The sequence below is a fragment of the Lepisosteus platostomus genome, chromosome 2 (genome assembly GCF_059453375.1).
Source record: "Lepisosteus platostomus isolate fLepPlt1 chromosome 2, fLepPlt1.hap1, whole genome shotgun sequence".
In the NCBI taxonomy this organism is placed as follows: Eukaryota; Metazoa; Chordata; class Actinopteri; order Semionotiformes; family Lepisosteidae; genus Lepisosteus; species Lepisosteus platostomus.
This window is the reverse complement of record NC_142612.1, coordinates 66,888,483-66,908,769: the sequence shown is the minus strand read 5'-3', so window position 1 is coordinate 66,908,769 and position 20,287 is coordinate 66,888,483. Positions and strand designations below refer to the sequence as shown.

Below are 20,287 nucleotides of genomic sequence, written 5' to 3'. Positions count from 1 at the left end.
GTAGATCTATGTGGCTCCTTCCCCAAGATATATCCAGACAACAGGGAAATAGCTTAATACGATTAATTCGCCATATATATATATATGCACTCTTGACGTACAAGGTAAAATGCAGTATGTAACACAACATCATGAAATTGGACCACAGAGAGTTAAGGAAGTTGAAAGCTTTAAAAAACAAAAGATTTTTGCTCTAGCTCGCTGTGGCTACAAAAACACAAACAAACCAAAAACACCAATACGTAAACCAACATCCAAATGCAAGAAGCAAACGCAGAAAAAAAATAAATCACCCCACAGTCACGACAAAGAAGACAGGAGAAGATGGAAGGGGGTTCTGTCAGACGGCTTTACCATCACCTACTTCTGCGATGGAATCCAGATCTTGTGCATGCAGACTTGAAACCCGTCCCAGGGCCTCGGAGGGTGTACCCGAGGGGGAGTGGCTTTGCTGCACCAGATCGGGCAGATTGATGTGGCCCGCAAAGCCATTGCTATCGGTATGGCCAGAATGTTTTCTATCGCCCAACGTCTGCAGAAAGAATACAGGAAAGCGCTATTCTACACCAAGATCCAGCACACCCTACCCCGGCCATGCAGAACCTCACAGGCAAGCTCTGTGATGGTGAGACGGAGATATTAAAGGAAGCAGGTGGGACAAAGCAGGCCTGGGAGCCAGTCCTAATGAGCATGCTCACAGAGGATACCACCCCTGATTTTCTGCCCTAGCTTCTTAATGAGGGTCACAAAGTTAGTTCCCACAAGACTTGTGTTGACCAACTGAATTAATTCATATGCAAAAGAGTTACAGTAGTGCCTGACAAGAAATGTCATAGAGAATTCAACTGGTAGCTGTATACCAATGGTAAAATGCAGATTTCATACATCACTGTGAGCATGTGCAGAAAGGGGTTCACAGAAATAATGGGAAGAGATGCATGAAAACTCAAATAAAAACAGCAAAGCACACAAAAAACGCAGAATAATTTACAAGCCCTTCAACCCCAGCTAGTGATGGACAATGAGTGGGTCTCACAAAGAGACGAAAAGATGGTTTGATTTAAAGGTTTGAAAGCTATTTCTTTTAGCAGATATAGAACACAACAGAATACTGTACCGTATATACATAAATGACAACTTGAAATAACTTGGTTATTTTGATTTATAACTCATCTACACAGAAATCTACTACATTCAATAACCTTTCTTTGATCTCACTTGACTCATAACCAGAATTGCCACATGAGACACTTTCAAAAATTTCCTCCCCAAAACATTTCTTGCTTGGGCCTAAAATGGAAAAGGTCTTTTCAGCTGCTTTGTTTTCGTTTTGCACAGAATTTTCTACTTTTCCATCCTAATTTCATTAAATCCTGAATTTAAATTACATGAACATTTATGAGGGAATCTCCACAATTAAGGCAATGATTCTATTTTTTTCTTGTTAGTCACAGGCAAGATTTGAAGGCACCCGTTACTGGCACTTCCTGTTTGAAGTCTTTTAATCTTCACCACACCAGGATGAAGCAGCTATTCAATACATTTTGAAAAGACTGAATTCATAAGTACAATTTCCTACCCATTATTAGAGTTAAAAGACAGTTGCACATATAGTTTATAGTACTACTTACAGTAGTCTTGATGGCTCAATCCATGTGTCCAGAAATCCTAACTGTACTGTGGGCATTCAGCACTACAGGACCCCGTATTAGGTCAAATTTACTAACATGTTTGGAATATTCTTTCTCTGTGGGGCTGGCTGATTAAATGACCTCTATAAATGAATTGTTCAGGTTAACATGGAGAAAGTGCTGCAATTAACTTTAAAAAAAAAATTGCAAGAGAGACGGAATTAAGGATTGTGTATGGGGCCAAACCCGCTCAATCTTGTTAAATAAACTGCTGCAATTAACAAAAGAAGCTTGTGATTACATCTTCCACTGTGATTTTTCTTTCTCCACTGAAGAAAAACACAGATGGTAAGATAACACAATGAGAACAAGTTGTTCATCTGGTAGGACTCTTACCATTCACTGAGGACAATGAATCCAAAAACGTGCCATGTGTCTTTACATTACCAGCCTGAGGCACATCTTTTATTTACGCTACTTGCAATGCGGATGTGACTCTAAGGAGGCTGGGGCCGTGCTCCAAGCTCAGATCCAGCTCAATGTCTATTACTTGCAGCTCCCATGGCAGAAACATTGCCAACCTTGTGGATGATCTTACCTCTCTCATCATCAAGGTGTCATCCTTGGAACCGTTGCCGTAGTTGTCTCCATGAGCATCTTCATGGCTTCCCATCATATAAGAGTCGCTGCTGCTGTGCACTGCAGAAGGCCTGTTCAGGGAGAAAGACAGACGTCAGCCACATTTGTCCATTTGTATGGAGGAGGCCTGACACTCCATGTTTGTAGGTCCCCCTTTATACAATTGCAGGGCATCCTGTTATTGAGCTCTCTGAAAATGCTGGTATGTGAGGTAAGACCTGAACCCAGGCTGAGTCTTGGCTGCCCCCAGCTGATAGTACAGACAGAGGTCCTGCACTGGTTCCAAAGACCTAGAGGCCTAGGAAAGGCAAAGTGAAGCCTTAAAAGAAGACTCGCCTCGATTAAAGACACTAAAGAACATTCATGTCATTTTCCATTTGCAAATCAAATTCCAGTGAGCTCTTACATTATCCGGGGAATGTCGCTGACTGGAACAGTGCCATCGTGAGTCTCATTGTCAGCATCCTCTTCCTCGCTGCTCTCCGATTCCTCGCTGGAGGAGGAGTAATCGGTCACTTTGATGGGCGGGCGGTTTGTCTCGTCAATGCGCAACTCCCGCAGCTCCTTAGCCAGGGCAGTCAGGTCCTACGAGGAAAAGGACAGAGAAGGAGAAGGCCGGAGGGAGGACGTTAGATGTGGTCAATGTACATCCACATGTGTTTCTTATATTGGTTGGACTGGGCACACCGAACAGTCGTTGATTTATAAGTTGTGTGCAATGCAGAGTGTCTTTGGGATAACAAAGAGTTTGGGAAAAGACACCAAGGGGATTAAGGTTTTGATAAAGGAGAATCAAGATCAATACAATACAACTTTAAGTACAGGCAGTAATTAATTTGAGGGCAAATTAATTATTACTTAAGTAACAACTTAAGTCTGTCAGATGTTTCAGGGAAAGTAAAAGACACCATTAGTGAAAACTAATGAAAAAATCCTCATTGATTTCCCCATGTTTTTAGCCTTTATTTTGCCTCAAGCTTACTATTTCCTTCAAACAATAGTTATCATTTGATTAAATTCATTAAAAGGAAGACTACAATTTCCTAGGTCTTAATGGAACACAGCTATGTGGATTGTGCATTTCTGGTTTTTATTTTATTTAATATTCTTCGTTTTAGGATTTTATAGGAGGTGCAAAATGAAGTTTCCATTAAAACAGATTAAGGACGTTGAAATGTTGGTGGAGTCCTATATTTGCCTTGACTTGAGAACAACAAATTAATGATGTATGGTATACAGTCAAATATATGACATGCAATTACAATGCCTGATGCGTAATAATAATACATAAGAAATAAGGATGAGTATACAGTTAAATGACAGCCAGCACCATGTTACCCAGAAGATTCAGTCCACAATTGTAGGTTAAAGGTCCAGAAAACACAATATTATTCTACTTGCTTTCTCCTTACTGTGTACCACCAATATCATAATAGAGAGAAATCACTGTCATGTCAATAAGTTCCTCCTAAAGAGGTTCACACCATCTTTCATGACCAGTGATGATTCTGTGAACAAACTGCTTATGCAAGACCCAGATTTTTCTTCCTCTTTGTAATAAAAAGTGTTCTTCTTCATGAGAATCTGTAGTTTTATTTCCAGGGGAGGGGAGTTCATGTTTATCATGCACTGCAGAGCACAAAGGGCACAAGAGCAGGAGCACAAGAGAATACTGCAGGCACCAAGCCTCTGACTGGAGGGGCTCTTCTGCAGGGGCGACTCATTCTATCACACAGCATGCAAGGGGGTGATCAGACTCTCTCCGAGCACCAGTCTTACCATCTCCTCCTAGTGACCAGCACAGTCATCGGGTGGGAGGGAGTCAGGGAGAAAGAAACCCATTGAAAAACCTATAAAACTCCACTCTTTTTCTGTTCTGCTGAGGGGCTTTAGAGTTCACCCGAGGGACTGTCTTTGGAAAGAACAGCCTTCCAACTGGAAGCATTTTTCAAAGACTTCAGACGTTTCATAAAACATAAAACTATATGCACAGCTAAAATACTTGTCAATTGGTTAAATTCTGAAAAGAGAACTATAGTAAAACAAAAATTCTGAACATGAAAAGACCTGTTACTAAGCTTGTACAGATGGTAAGCACAATGTACAGTATATACAGTACTTTAGACAGTTTTTTTTGAAGAACGGATAACTACTGTTGGCCACACCTAAAAGGGACACTTGTGGCCTTCTCATGCCACACTTTCTGAGAAATTGGCTGTGCAGGCAAGTGCAGTAAATTGAAAGGCTAGCAAATAACATGGTTCATACTGTATGTACGCTGGATCAAAATCCAAACTACTTCACTTCTGTCTGAGCATCTGACCATGTAAGAAGGAAACAAGACTCGCCCCCTTTTGATCTTCAAATGCTGTGGCATTCCACCTAGCACCCTGAGCAGCGCCAGAGAGAGACAGAAATGAAGAGGAAATGTGACACTAACCTCATCTATGGCTTTCTTATAGCTCTGAGAGAAGGAAGGAGTCAGCGGTAGAGGAAATGGAGGACAGCAAAGGCAGAAGAAAAGGGAGCCGGTGAGAGAGAAAATGAAGACGGGTTAGTTCACAGCTACCGGCCAGAATCCTATTTACTTCTAAGGTATGGCCTTGCTTGCCCTCTTCAACACCACACGCCTACAACATGAGACTGTGGTAGAGTCACTGTTAAGAATAAACTGACACTCAAACCGGTTTCTGGAAAGAAAGTATGAATTTCAATAACATTGATAGCTGGCTTGTACCAAACTCCCACATCCCTTTGTGTAAAAAAGTGTCTCCTGTTGTCGGTTTGTACAGTATCCTGTGCTGCAGCTAGAGTTCACCACCCTATATTCTACAAACTCAGTGTGTATTTTGGCAACTAATAACACAAAGTATTTTTCCTTAAAAAAAGCAGGACAGGAAACATATTTCAACTCTAAAAGGACATACAGACCACAATGCGGTAAAAGAATGCTACTATTCACCTAGCTTTACCGTATAAATGCTTTGCAGTGCGCATATGCACCTGCTTACTAACAGAGAAACTTTATCAGCAAATGTTTTTCAAGCATTGTCTAGAAAGAGATACACATTGGGATTCACAGTTTCAATTACCAGAATCTAAATTTCTACTAATACATTCAATGAATAGAAATATATAAATTATGCCATTTGAAAAAGTTATCATATGGATCTCTCATCAATAACGGCAAAAAATACTCTAAAAGATCTGAAACAAACACAAGACCAAATCAACAAAAATCTCCTATGTTGTAGTGCCCTTGGGGGCATTAGCAAAACAGATAAAGGAGTAATAAGTACATGTACTTTCCTCAGAGAAAACTTTTAGAATGTCTTCTAACAGCCTGATAACATGTTGGACTTTAATTTCAGAGTTTGAATTCTTCTCTTTAACCAATGTCAAAATGAAGCTGAATGACGTGCTGTGTTCTTATAGATAGGGATCCCCAATAACCTTGGCAGTCATTTCCCTGTCGTAGTTGTCTTTTAATCTTTTCTACAGGCACTCACACAATACTTAATTCTGTTCTTCTATCAGCTTACTTAGATAAAATCTACTTGTGCATATTTTCTTTTTGTCAAGCACACAACCCTTACATAAATGTATCTAGTAAGCATGTAGACCCGTTACAAGCAGCAAACAAACAACCAGAATGCTAAATGTTAAACAAAGACAGTTGATAACAAATGGGTTTAGCAAAATGAAGTTAAGACTCGGTGATGAAACTGCACTTTGCATCTTTTGGAGCTGTGAAAAAGCACATCTATTTGTCAAACCTGATGAGTAATGTGGATGGATGTCAGAAATGTCGTTTTCAGCTGTTAAATTAGCGCTTAGCCCCTGCTGATCCCCAATAGGCCTGTCAGGGGGTGGGTTTGAGAGTGACCATGGGGAAGCTCGCTTTGGGATATTCTGGACTGACTCACAGCAGGTCTGCTCGGCCTGGTCACCTCCCGCTCCTCTGGTTTCCCCTTGGAGGACTCATGAGTCACCGCAGGGGTTCCTTCGGGCTTATTTGATCCTGTCAAAGAAACAACGACAGGAAGAATGAAAAAATGAAAAAAGTTCCTGATTTTACAGAACTCTGGTACAGTATGCCCTCGGACTGTTATCCAGGCCTTTAGAAAGTGGGTGGTTTGTGAGTCCTACTCATCAACATACTGGTTCTTTCTTGTTGCTTTTTTCCAGCACCTTGTTTCAGCAAAAATTAAATATAGCCATTAAAAAATGTGCTTATATCCCTCCGAGCAGCCAATGATGCAGAGCCGCCATGTTTACTTAGGCAGCTGCTACAAAGGTTGCCATAGAGGCAGATCAGAAGCTAGCAACCGTTTTGTATGGATCACTGAATCTGTGAAAAACTATGATCTACACCGGCAATTTCTCACACGCTCCATCACAAAATTTAAAGGAAAGCTTCCCCAGGTAATATTTCATGCTTAGGGAAGAAAGCTTATAATATTATAAATATATTCCTTTATCCATCCCTTTTCCCACAAGAGCATCCCATTGAGCTCAAGGGGAGAACAGAACAGTTGAGCTTTTTCCTTTGATAACACAACAGAAATATACAGGGTACACTGCCATTCATGTCGCCACCCAATGTGCAACGACCTAGATTTCACACTGCCTGCTGAGAAGACTTCGTGCCAGTTTGTCACTGAAAAAAATTGAGTGGTTTGATGGAAAGCAGACACCAAAATCAAGACATCTGTATGCTGACGCCTCAGAGGTGATGTTCGGGGTGCACTTGACAGCCACACGATCGTGCGACGAGAAAGGGAGGGGCTCAAGCCAGCTGGAGCTCAAGAGTCTTGTTTTCATCAGGTCTTTTGCAGTCACCGCATCACAAAGATTCAAATCCACATTAGAAAAAAAATACTGATGTAACACTATCGTCAGTTGTGAGAAGCTGTAGCGTAGTTCCCAAGGAACTGTGAAGAACTGTGAGTTCTTAGACAATTATTTAAAAAAAAACACTCCACAGAGGCCTATGGAGTTGATGAGAAACATTTATTTCTTCCCTCTTGAAAGTAAACTAACTACATATTGAACTTGACAAGTGTTCTATACATTTAGAAAGGATACTGCTGGAAAATGTGTATATGTATTTCAGCAGATAAATTAATAAGAAACTTTAGAGATGTGCAACATTGCCTTTCTTTTCGTAAACGCTGGGATGTAACTATGCACCGGAAGGGGTGGAACGGAAAAGGCCTCAGTACAGTTATCTTACGGGCCCAACATTAGCACGTCAAACAAGAAACTGCCCCAGCGGACACCCCTGGCAGCAGTGCCCCCCCGCGCAGGCCCGTCTGTGCGGGGACCCCTTACCTCCGATGCGGTTCCTCTCGCTGGAGCCAGCCTGGGACCCCGGCTGTGAGCCCCCCTGGGAGCTGGGGGTGCTGGAGCTGGAGGAGCTGCCGCTGCTGGTTCTCTGCAGCACTGTCTCCAGGGCAACCTCGGCCTTCCGCAAGTCCGGGTTACTGAATAAACACACGCGCACGGGCTGTGGCTTAATAACGGGGCAAACAAAAAGCCTCACAGCACGCCCGCCTTCTTTTTATTGAGATTTTCCATACGCCAGATTGAAGGTTACGAAAACAACAGCTGTTCGGTCAGCCTCAGAAAAGAAGTGATGAATATTTATGAATAGTTTCAAATATTAATAACGAATCTGCTTGCAGAGCATTATTGTACAGTACATTAGCTCTTTCTAAATTCTTTTTTTTTTTTAAACTGGGTTTTTCACCTCTTTTGTTCTGTAATTTAAGTAACCAGTCTGCCCCTTTTTTCCGTTACCTGGCATGGATGAGTGACCCGGCTCTGGTTCCCTGGCTACCTCCGTTACCAGGAGAGTTCTTCCTCACCAGCGCCGGAGAGATGGATGTTGTTCTCTGGGGCACCTGCAAACACCCCCCATAAAGACAGAAGAACAAATCTGAAGCGCAGGCACAAACTGATACGTTTTTTTAGAAACTGTCTTGCAAATTAATACAGCCCTTCATGGCTCTTTTCAGTGTTTCAGGTGGCTGACCTAAGTATTTAAATAGTTAATACACATCTGCTGGTTCAGTGCACACATTCACTTTTCATTTTTGTTTAAAGATAACCTGTATTCTTTTGGGGTTTCATTAATGTTTATATGCCGTTACATGTGATCTTAAACTCATACAGTATATGGGCTGCTGGGTACTGCCCGACTGCCCTCAGCAGTTCATCTCTGCGTTCACATCCACACTCGGGTACATAGTACCACATGACTACTGCACTTTACACATACCTGTTTTATCATAGATTTTTTTAAGAACGCTGACTACAAGAAAGCTTAAGCCTGCGCAGTCCCCTGCCCTCTGACCTTCGGTGGAATGTCTTCCTCCTGCCTGAGCCAGGAGCTGCGGTCGAACTTGTCTTCCCGGCTGGCGATGCGTGGAGGCAGGGGGGGTGTCTCAGAGGTGGGGTCCGAGTTCTGCCGAGGCATCTCTGGCCGGTGGGAGACTATACCCTCCTGGAAGGCGGAGACGCCCTTAGCTGACTGGTCGTGCAGGGACTGGGAGCCTGTCATGGACGATCCGTGGGATTTCACGGGGACCAGGTGTGCCATCTGCACCAGGGAGGGAGAAACTGAATAAAACTGACAATGTCCTGGAGCACATCAATCACAGTCACATGGCAAGTAAATGACCTACAGTACAATATGCTGTTCTAATCAGCTTCTGACCTCCTGGGACTGAACTTTCCATGACATGAGATGCACCCAAGGAATGACAACAGAGAAAAACGTGTGCAAGTGTTGTAGTTATGAAAGTTTTTTTTCTATATTACTGATAATTTTTTTTTACCAATATGTGTTGCATTATAGAATTCACATCCATTAAAGGGCAACTGCAGTCCCAATTTCAAGGACTGGTAATCATATCTTGGTAACTAAATTGTCTTAATTTGGAGTTAAGCACCAAATCATGACCTTTGTGAAAGTCCTGTATGGTCACCATGTTACCACGAGTGAAAGCGAGGATTGCACGAATTGTGACTTAAACTGGCCCTTCCTGCTCACTAGTCACTGTGATGACTAATGTAATGTGATGTACCGGGAAATAAGTACAAGTTGTGCAGCAGATATTTCACCTCAGTAATGTTCCAATCTGATCAGCATGCAGAGTTAACAAGTAGTACTTGTCTGCTAAACCGTCTCAAAGTCGAGAGCAATATTTCTATTGGATTAAAAGAGATGTATTCACAATGCCTTTTTACAATGTAATAAGGCAGCAACAAGTCACTGGAAGTCCTGTTGCCTCCTTCTGAATCGCAGAACATGGCGCTGTACATACCTGGAAATTGTCTATTTTGTCTTGTAAATTGGAGATTTTTACATGTTACTCTGACATTTTACGTTCATTGTGATTTGAAATGCATTTGCAAATTCTTCAAGGTAAGAAGGCAGAGATTTGCACAGATAAGGAAGCTTAGCTTTCTCCACAGTGCACAATCCTGGGGTACCTGAGGCTCCACCGGACGATGCATAGGTGGGGTTCTGGCAGGCTGGATTCCACTGCTGCTGAAAGATTCAGAGCGGGGTGGCAGAGAGGGGTCAGAGATCCTGTTGGTTACTTTGTGCTGCATCCCTGGAGAGCTCTGCCGGTTCAGCTTTGAGCGTTCTTCCACCTGCAAATTCCCAGTCAGGAAGCCTATTAGACCAGGTGCATGACACAAACCTCACCCATTCCCACCCCCATTGACCTGCCCCCCCCTCCTTCCAGACAGACAGCTTTCCCAGTACAACAGTGACCATCAGAGTGCCTAATGCACAGCAAACTGAACCAACATCTGTTTGACATCTGGAAATTCTTAAGTGCCTGCAGGTACTATAAAAAGTAATTTCTATGTGAAATGAAAATGTCTGCTAACGTATTAGAAAAATATATGCCTTATATAAGGAAAGATATGAAAGAGATTTTTAAAATGCTTTTCAAATATTAGAGGGTTATTGTAAAAGCATGAGTGGATTTCTAAAATAAACATTTGCAAATCTTGGCAAAGAAAGTTAGTTTCCCACATTTCTTATTGTTACACTATCAATACATTATTTGCAGGACATTTTCAGTCTGTAACATTATTGAACTTCTTTGCAAAGTAAAAGCTGTGATACCCTATTACAGATGAAAAGGAAAAGAAAGCAGCTCTAATCTTCAATTACTGCCTTTTGACTTCAACAGAGCTGCTTCCATTTTCAAAGTTAGCCAAACATAAATCAAGGCTTTGAAGGCAAAGCAGGTCCCTTTTATGTTCAATGAGTATTTCCTCTCAATAGAAATGTTTTATGCAGTTTTTGAGCATTGTGTCCCTCATTGTGCTGGAAGAGCAGTCTGTACAGAAACCAGCCAAGGGCCAGCCACCTTGTTCACTTGTAAGTACCCGCAGAAGCCCCACAAACCAAATAAAGAAGAGCAAACTCTTAAGTCAGCCCATCTATAGATTGAATCACTCAGTCAAAACACCTTTCAGAAGACTAGAAGAAAGTGATGGGATAAAAATGCTGCTTTTCTTGCCACCATCTTTCTCTTAGTATTCCCAAGGCTAGGTAGAAAAAGGGAAGGAAACATCTGAGGAAGTCCTTAGTGACTTCACCTCATATCTTTTCTATCATCTACATATTGCCCCCAGGAATAAGTTAGGACTATAAACTGCACTCCTTAGAGATTTGAAATGAATCTATACAGTATGTCAGTGCTAAAGAGCAACCTTGGAATGGGCAGCCTGAAAAACCTTTTCCTTTTACTCTACAAATTGCCAGGTTCAAAAAAAGGACCTTGGATAGAAACACCTTCTCATATGCACCCTAGAAAACACAACCTCGGGAACTCAGTCATGCCTTAGGAAAATGTTCTTTCTGTTTACATGTCAGACTATCTAAATTAGAAATCTAAAATTCACAGGGAAACGTTAATGACACAGTGAAAGTCAGTGAATACAGAAAAAAAGTCCTATGTTAAGACAAAATAAGAAAGTCACAACACTATCAACCCCTTTTTCTAGCAAGCCACCCAGTTGGTTGGTAATTGCACGATGATCAAATAGGTTTATGCAACAACTAAGCTAGAGCAAAACACCACCCTTAAAGAAAAGCAATCATTGAAATGCACCCGCAGTTTACAAAGAAAAGCCCATTACCTACTGAAAGAAAAAGGCTGCCATTAGTAATTCACATGAGCAAGTATCTCCTTCTGGAAAGGTACAAGATACAGGAGTACACGATGCTGTTGGGCTGAACTAATGCTCAAACCAAAACATCAGATTTTAACCATGTACCTGACTAGATTAAGCTGACATCCCAATGCCTTCCTACACTCCCAACTTTAACCTTAACCCTTTCGTTGCAGTTATAAAGTCAGTGGAACCGTAATACTCCTGTATCAGGTCACATCCGGAGAAACTTCCTCAAGAGCCTGCTCCGGGAAAAGAAAAGACTGTTATTGCCCCACCAGAGGAATTACCGGACAGCAAGATCTGAAAGAAAGATTTTCAGAGGGGGGAAAAAAGGAAACCGGGCCAAGAGTTAAAATGGTATTTCTTCACAAATTGATTGTGGCGTGGGTTATTGTTGGCTGTTAAGCAGGAATCAATGCATTTTCCCCATCCAAGAACAATACATTATATAGACGATCTGAGTGAACCGTGGAGTTTTGTGAGCAGCGGGGACGTGACAGCAAGGAGGCAACTGATCGAGCATGTGAGGATTTCATGACTGAAATGTCTTCTTGGTCTTAAAGAATTAATGGGCTTCTAGTTCTGCTTTGGTTTTTGTGGAAGTGCAACCACTGTTGCTTTATAAGCAATTTTATAATACAGGCCAACTCATGAGGGATGCAGCGACAAGATGGCACTACATTCTCTAAACTCAAAACGTTTATATTGGAAATAAAAACGAAGCTACCCTATTTAACACCTGTCAGAGACTGGAGTCTCCTGGTGTATGTGGTATATAAATATATCAGGTGTTGTCTTTTATAGAATTATATTCTACACCTATTGTGATCAGGGGTCATGGGTTAAGGGAAAGTCCATCAACTGGGATAATTGATGACAATACCAATCATCATTGTTCTATGATCCACATATCATAAAGACTAAAACAAAAGCAGAATCTTCTTGGTTACTTTATGCTGTATAGCATGAACAGTATCATGCCACATGCACTTCTACGGTTAGTTAAAATCTATTTAAACAATGCAATTCTTTCCAGGTTCTAGCAAACTGATTTACATGTGCTCCAGTGCACAGCTGACAGAGAGTTTGAGTGGAGGAAGGGACTGGAGAGGAAAGGACAGTGATAATTTCTTATGGGTAGAAAACAAATGCAGGTGACATCACCCTTCAGCCAATAAAACCAGGTGATAGAAATCACATGGATGGACATCACAGGCCAAAAGCAGACATTATCAGCAGGTGGCTGACTGTCTTTGAGCCTGCAACCCAGCATTTCCAACGGCACTATTTGCATGGAGCGGTGCAGAATGTGCAGCTATTGCTGTGCTGGCCTGGAATAGGCCAGTAGGACAAGCCTGGGAATAAAATACAGCAGACTTGTCCCTAAACGGTCTGTAAGGGAAGTTCAATTCTGCCACTGGCACACGGGATTCTGAAATGACTCCACTCTGCCCATTCTCTCTGTATGCTACAAGTGAAGTATTAAAACCCCTGTAATTAAAAGCACAGAGGACGTCTACCACTTTGTTCGTAATCCTTCTGTTTGCTGAACCCTTATAATTGCATCAAGACACTAAATGCATTCAGGGTTAATTCTATGTTAGTTTTGTATAACACGTAGTTTGAACTTTTTACATGCTTCGCAAACCCTAAAGCCTTGTGTTCAACTGCCTGCTTGCTGCCTCGCATTTCCAGAAAGGCCAATTCCCCACCAGTTTGAAGATTTTGCGGTACAGCATTGCTGTGGATAAATGACAAAACCTTTTGCCATCCAACATGTCGCTGTAATCCGGTCACCGACTTCTCAGGCTGAATTTTCTGGATGGGCTGGCTGGAAGATCGACAGCTTCTCCAAGATTTAAGGCAGGATGTTCACAGCCAGTGAATGGGAGAACTCCGTTTAAGTGGGCCGTGACTAATAGGTTGAGTACAATTACAAGCCGGAAAAGTTGGAATGGTAGGCCAGGACATTGGAGATGGATGAGGAGAAAATGCTATTCAATCAGGGCCTTGAAAAGTCTTAAAAACGGGACAGGCTCAGCAAAAATGATCAAACTGGCCAGCTGAGAATGAATTCAGGGCATTTGTGGATGTTCATTTTTAAGCTTCTCAAATAAAGCAATGAGAAACACTTGGCAAAAAGGAAAGGGGGAGTTGCTTTACTGACACTTAAGGGCTTTGGAGATGATGTAAAAGTGGTCCACTGAAACGGAGAAATTTGCAGAGTGCTGCACTCCAGTCAGGAACATACTGTATAACACTAGCAAAACTTTGCATCCTGAGTGAAGAAAGCTTCTGTTGGTATACTGCAGGCTAAATGAGTCTTTACAAGAATAAAAAACTATTTAAGATAAAGTTCACTTAAATCAGTTCTGAATCCTTAATGTATTTACAATTGCAACATTAAAGTGTATGCAGTTACTTCTAAATGCTAAATACTACAATGTAGCAAGTTCACACATATGACTACAGTGCCCGCACTATGTCTGCTATGCTACATCTGATTTACCTCAACGTGTTCTTAGATTAAAATCTTCACATATATTTTTGTCACTCATTAATTTCAAGTCTTGGACAAGAGAAATAACTGGAGTACATTTTCAGAAAGGGCAATGGTTTCAACTTTTCCACAAAATGTTACTGATACATATTTCCCCCTATAGAGTGTTTTGAGCAGTAATTCTCAGTGAATTAGGCAGATAACTCAAACTATGCCTCATCAAAGAATGGCTGGCAACAATGTTTTTGTTGTCAATGAGAAAGATGAAGGAAAACACTATTGTTTAAAGATATCTGACATGAAACCGTTATCTTTGACTATCAAAAGACAACAGTTAAAACAATTCATTTCATTGGACAGTGCAATATTATATTCCTGAAATTTCAATTGGTTAACTTGGCTTTTCAATTAAGATTTATTCCAGCCAAAGTAACACAGTTCCATTAACAACACAATAGCTACATTAGAGGCTCTTTTTATTTGTAATAACAAACATGAACTGTGTGCAGAATAAAGACTTACTGAATATTACTATTTCTTGTCTTTTTAATATTTATAGAACAAATTTAAGCAGTCCTTTACCAGAAAGCTGCTTGATCCTGTTAAGGGCTGTGGTAACCAGCACCCCATCCCAGAGGCGCAGAGCATCAAAGGGGAACTACACACTGGACAGGACATTCGTTCATACCAGGATGTGCACACAGACTGAGGGTCTGAGAGGCAGCACCACTGGATTGCAGTGACATTTTGGTACACTGCTTAAGCGTTCAATGGAAGACACTGTGTAGAAATACTATACATGCATATGTGTGAACTTACTCCATAAAAGATGCATATCTATCGATTTATGTGTAGGTTACATACACAACGTAAAATGGGTAAAATACCTCATCAAGATCTTGTCGCACGTACGATAGCAATACATGGTTTTCTATCTATAAGGAAATGGAAGTGACTTAAAAAAAAAACGGAAGACGTGAAGTTAAAGACTTCACAGTAGGCCAGTGACTGCTGCCTATTGCCCGATGTCAATAGCTGGCAGAAGGTGCGGGGATTTGAAAGGAGAGTTTCCTGGAGAACAAGATCGGGAGCTGCGGGGAGAACTGGAATGAGAAGACTCGGGGGAAGGTGCAGGGGACGACCTAGGAGACAGACCCATCCACTGCAAGTGCTGCATGGAAACATCATACGTTTTTCTTCCCATGTTTTTTAACTCTGCGGCCCACTTTTGGCGTACGTTTAATGCACTGCTACCACCCTGGGCCAACAAGCTCTGCTTTGGCAGATGGCTCAGCAAACCTTTTAAGGTGTGCTCTTGGGCAGAAGCAGAGAGAAAAGCCTCCGGGGAACCAGCATTACAGTTTTCCAGTGAAGAAAAGGAATTCCTCTTTCTGGGAAGGAGTCCCACAGGCACCTTTAAAAACTTATTGGAAGACTCTGAATAAGAACGCCTTTCTCTTGGGGTAAACATGTGCCTTAATGAGTTTTCAGGGGCTGAGCTCGAGAGCTTAAATTGCCATGAGCCAAAGGGCCCCAGGTCCCACGGTTCTTCTAGGTTGCCGAGACTCGGACACTTCTGAGGCTTACTTAACTCCTCTCTCCAGTTTTCATCTTCACCATCAATCTCAACCTCTATTCTTTTACAAGGGGAGTTAGAATTTACCCTTCTGCAAGGCTTGAAGTCCTGGGGAAAGACCTGACTTGCAGCTTTCCTGCTGGGGCTCCGTCCTCTGGCCTCAGCTCTTTGTTCTTTCAGCTCTTTGACATGTAAGTCAACCTGTTGTTTAAGTCTCTCCTCTTCGGTTGTCATGACCGAGATCTGAATTTTGGGTATGTTCTGGGGCAGGCAGCTCGCTTGCTTAACCGCCTCAGATCTGCTGGAGGAAATCGGGTTAGGTGGATGGAGTGGAGGTGCATGAGCATCTTGCACTTGGCGGAGGTTGGGAGTTTGATGGGTCTTAGATGGGAGGCGAGGGGAGTGACTTTGAGACCGTTTCATAACCTGGAAATGGGATTACAAAAGCAGTTACGAAAAGGTTAATGTCAAAGCAGATTACAGCAAACAAGCACCATTGCACCGTGCTCCGACTGAACACAGATTGTACGGCATACAGCTTCCACGTCCACTGAAATGACTGTACCCATCAACCGTCTCTATCTGTGCACATGTAATCAATTTACACATTTGTGAGGAAGAATAAAAGTTCAATACTTGAAAAGATCCATCTAAACCTTTCATTAATCTTTGCGCTATTTGCTCCAGTTGGATCGTGTTGAACGCCACGATCCTCGTCGTTTCCAAAAGGTACCCAAACTCTGTCCAGAAGCAGTGTAGCCCACACAGAACGCTTTAACAAGTGACGGCTTTGGCTAATCTGAGAAGTTGTTCTGAGAAGAACCAGCAACAGGTAGCGTCTAGGTGGGGGTTAAAATATACAAGATTTCCCCATCCCAATGGGTCTTCACACAAATCCTGAGAGAGAAATTTTGTGCCATTACTGTAAGAAACTAAGGTTTCTACTCCTCTCCCTACCTCTTTGGCCCATGCTGGTTTGTCCGAGGGGTTCACAGAGTCCTTGTAGTGGTAGAGCTGTTTCTTCTCTCCAGCCCTAGCCTCCTGCTGTTGCTGCTGTTGCTGCTGCTGCAGAGAAACCAGGTAAGCCCTCTCCTGCTGGAGCTGCCTCTGCAAGCGCTCCGCCTGCCTCTGTTCCTCAAGCTGCTTCCGTTTGTACTCCTGCGGAGAGGAGGGAGAGAAGCAGTAGTACTACTACACCCCCGACAAAAACGTAGAGCCGCAGCAACACAGTGAAAAGATTTACAAATGAGGGAGTCAGCCCAGGAAGTCAAGTAAGGATGATGATGGCGCATTCCAGAGTGGAAACGAACTACTCGTGCACTTGGCTCTAACCTTCATTACAGACCTGCTCCTCCTTTTGTTTATCCAACTATACTATAAAGAAGTCTTGTGTAAGAAAAGCTGCATTTTTAAACTGTGGAAGCAAATGAATAAGGGATCAGTGAAATGTCAAACTATATTATCACTAAAGCAAAATTGATCACAATTGTAATTAGACTTGAGTATCTTCTGACCTCAGCAATCTGATAATTAAATAAGTAGCGTTGGAGCTAGGGGTGGATAATGGTTGTAGCATATGGGCAATTGGAGGGAGTGTGATTCTCATAGCATAATACCAGCAGGTTACACTGTCATTTTCAGAAGGATAAAAGTCACTGTTACTTCTTGAATGGACTACAGTAGAATATAGATATTTTGCACACAAACTCTAGACAGCGCTAGTAAAGATATTGGCAAATATGTGTATATAGCTCAAAAAGTAAAAATAAAATCCAGCACAGACATATACTCCACATAACCATATTATCCTTAATGGTGCATCTTTAATAGCTCTGCTGCCAGCAGATGACTAAAACGCAACATTTTGTCAGAATCTGCGTTATATTTAGTGAACCTAAACAGCAGTACAATTAATACCTCTGAAGAATAATAATTTAGCATGTCTCTTGTTCATTGTGCTGCTACTCTGTTAATTAAAACACAATTTTACCACCACTTGTCGCTGTGAGTGAACAGTCTGCTACCTGGAAAGGATCAAGATATCTGAAGAGCAGTGGGGGAAACGTGACCGGGTAACGGCGGTAATTCCTGTTAAAAACGGAGTTGACCCGAGATGGTTGGAGTACTGACTGCTTCCACCCTAAATCATATTGCAGTTGTCTTGTTTAATAAATACAAAGTGTGTTTTTCCCCAAACAGTATGATAATCTCTTAGCTTTTCAAAAACTAAATGATACTGTCAGTACTCACCGACAGGCATTCTAATACTCATGTGGCATTTCTAATGCCTCTCAGAATATATAAATGGATAGCACAGCTTTAAAATGGACCAGAATGTAAAGAGAATCGGGACAAAAAAGACTGGAGGCTCTGAAGGCTCTTAGCACATGCAAGTGTCTCAGCACAGTTAATGGTGCCATCGCGCACCCAGCCATGTTGTTGAAGCCGATATCCTGACTTCTTTCAAGAGAGAAAGAATGGATGAGAACTTTGGATCAATTAGCTGCTAGCAATGAGACAAGCAACTGGGGCCAAATGGCCTTTCCTCATTTGTAACCTTTCTTATGTTCACTGTGACCCTGAAAGCAATTACTCACAATCGGCCACATTTGCCCTGATAAATGTAGCGCAATGTGTTTCACTGAGATAAACCCAATATTGTCTGAAAGAAAAAACGAATAACGTCAATGAAAAAGATTTCAAGAATTCCAGTGAAGGTGTTCCTTTTAGAAAGAAGTAGAAACCAGGAATCAAGTAAGCAAATTTGATCTTAACTATTTATGAAAACTCATTTCAGAGACTTATTTTTACTATTCGTATTCTGACAAAGGATAAGAAGCCGTAAAGAGTTCAGGAAAAAGCTGCAAAAATGACACGTAAGAGAAACTGGCCCCTGATTCACAGGGTGGGAAAGCTCATGAATTGAAAACTTTAGCATAGAAAAAGAGCTTAATCCTAAATCTGTATCAATTTGTATTTATACAGTACTGTGACCCAACAGAATCATTTATAGAGGGGATGAAAAATAAATCTGATGGGTCCTTTAGGCAGCTGACTGCATGCTGCTGACTCAAACACAGACAAGCAGAATTAAGTCTGGAATATTTGCATTCCAAGTCATTTTTATGTATCTCCAAGTCATAGACTGATTCTAGAATTAACACAGGAAATAATTAAAAGAAAGGTAATATCTTATTCATAACATGGCGCTAGGTTATTCGGAACAAAATTGATGCAAAACAAAAGGTATTACAGGTAAGTAACTGGAGTACTAAAGTTATAAAAAACCTTGTAGGCTGAAGGAAACAATTAGACACTCCTTCCAAAACTGGGTCTATATACAGTTTAGTCTTATCATGAAGACTCACTGTACAGTAGGTCAAAGTACCACAATGCTATTAGAGAATGCAACACTATATCATCTCATGGATGGGTAGGTGAGGAGTGATTTTGACTCTCGAGCACTGCATGGAGAACTCTTAATTTATATAGTGATTTCAGAATTAAAAATGGTTGCATTTGTATATAAAAGGTCATGCATTCAAAAATTGTTACAAACTCTAGCCATACAGTTTCTTATGGAACTATATCTAGAAGCAGTTGCAACAGCAAAGGCTCATTTTACTTAAAAGAAAGTTTACCATCCACACATACTCTTGCACAACTAGCCAAGTACAGTATATATATCCTACAAATACAGAGTACACATTTGTACGCTGTATACTGAACTCAATTTGTACATTTACAATATATAGAGTTAGACAAACAAGTTATAATTAAAGAGTTACATTTGTTCTGTAAAAGTAATTTCTAAACTAACATTCTTTCAACAGCATGCAATGGATGAGAGAGACACTGTTTCAGCCCCCCTAAATAGTTTTCACCTCTCATGAAGGAATAAATAATCTTAATCGCCTACACAATTATCTACTTCCAAGAAATTTTCCTAAGTCTTTCGTAACCTTTAGGCCAGTCACCGATCAATCCAATAACTGATCAATTATCCAATCAGCCTTTGCTGTCTCTGGTCCTACCACAGTGGAAACATCACTGGAACATGAAGAGGCATGCAGACCACGGGACAGCACAGCACGACACACAGCAGAGCAAGGGAGCTGGGGAAAGGCCAGAGCCCACTCCTTTACCAGAAGAAGAGCCTGTTCCTGCAGTAGCTGCTGCTGCAGGATCTCTAACTGCCTCTGCTCCTCCTCCAGCTGACGCCTGATATACTCCTGGAGGCGCAGTCAGCAAGCAGGAGAAGGGAAAGAAAGAGAGGCAGTGATTCACACACGTAAGACCGACCCAGGTGGAAAGAGGAAAAAAAATGGCCACGTTGAGTACTTTTAATTTGTTCCGTGATGTATCTTGGAAGCCGGGGAGAGACAGTGAGAAAGGGAGAGAGAGAGAGAAATGTTGAATAACACAGCAACGGGCCTCTTGCCAGTGTTTGGGAAGGGAAGCGGGAACAGTTTGAACATCTTTTATAAACCAATAAGGAGCAATTTCAATTTAAAAAAAAAACTTAAAAGAAGAAAAATGTACAAAGACCACCACTAAACAAATATATGACATACAGTTATAATCATAGACTACCAACGCTTTCTCACACATTATAACACGGCTGTAGTATTTCCTCTTTATGATTAACTGGACTGCTCGAATCTTATTTGTTTCACTGACCTTTGTAGTTCTGCCTACATTGCCAGTCCTTACTAGCCCTGTCACAGCACACAT

At 41.6% G+C, this 20,287-nt stretch overlaps 1 protein-coding gene across 8 annotated transcripts in view; it reads right to left on the bottom strand.

Moving 5' to 3' along the window:
• Positions 1-20,287, bottom strand: part of LOC148676840 (TRAF2 and NCK-interacting protein kinase-like) — a 115,077-nt gene that overhangs the window by 8,996 nt on the left and 85,794 nt on the right. Inside the window, exons 15-26 of one of the 8 annotated variants that reach the window (XM_088614120.1) lie at positions 19,699-19,785; positions 16,511-16,711; positions 15,641-15,979; positions 9,771-9,935; positions 8,629-8,874; positions 8,073-8,176; positions 7,605-7,756; positions 6,197-6,291; positions 4,711-4,734; positions 2,677-2,855; positions 2,230-2,341; positions 365-532 (exon numbers count right to left, since the gene is read on the bottom strand). In XM_088614120.1, coding sequence (XP_088470246.1) covers positions 365-532; positions 2,230-2,341; positions 2,677-2,855; positions 4,711-4,734; positions 6,197-6,291; positions 7,605-7,756; positions 8,073-8,176; positions 8,629-8,874; positions 9,771-9,935; positions 15,641-15,979; positions 16,511-16,711; positions 19,699-19,785 — 1,872 coding nt within the window. The remainder of the gene's footprint in view (positions 1-364; positions 533-2,229; positions 2,342-2,676; positions 2,856-4,710; positions 4,735-6,196; positions 6,292-7,604; positions 7,757-8,072; positions 8,177-8,628; positions 8,875-9,770; positions 9,936-15,640; positions 15,980-16,510; positions 16,712-19,698; positions 19,786-20,287) is intronic. The other 7 variants (XM_088614130.1, XM_088614152.1, XM_088614138.1 and 4 more) reach the window with 7 other exon arrangements.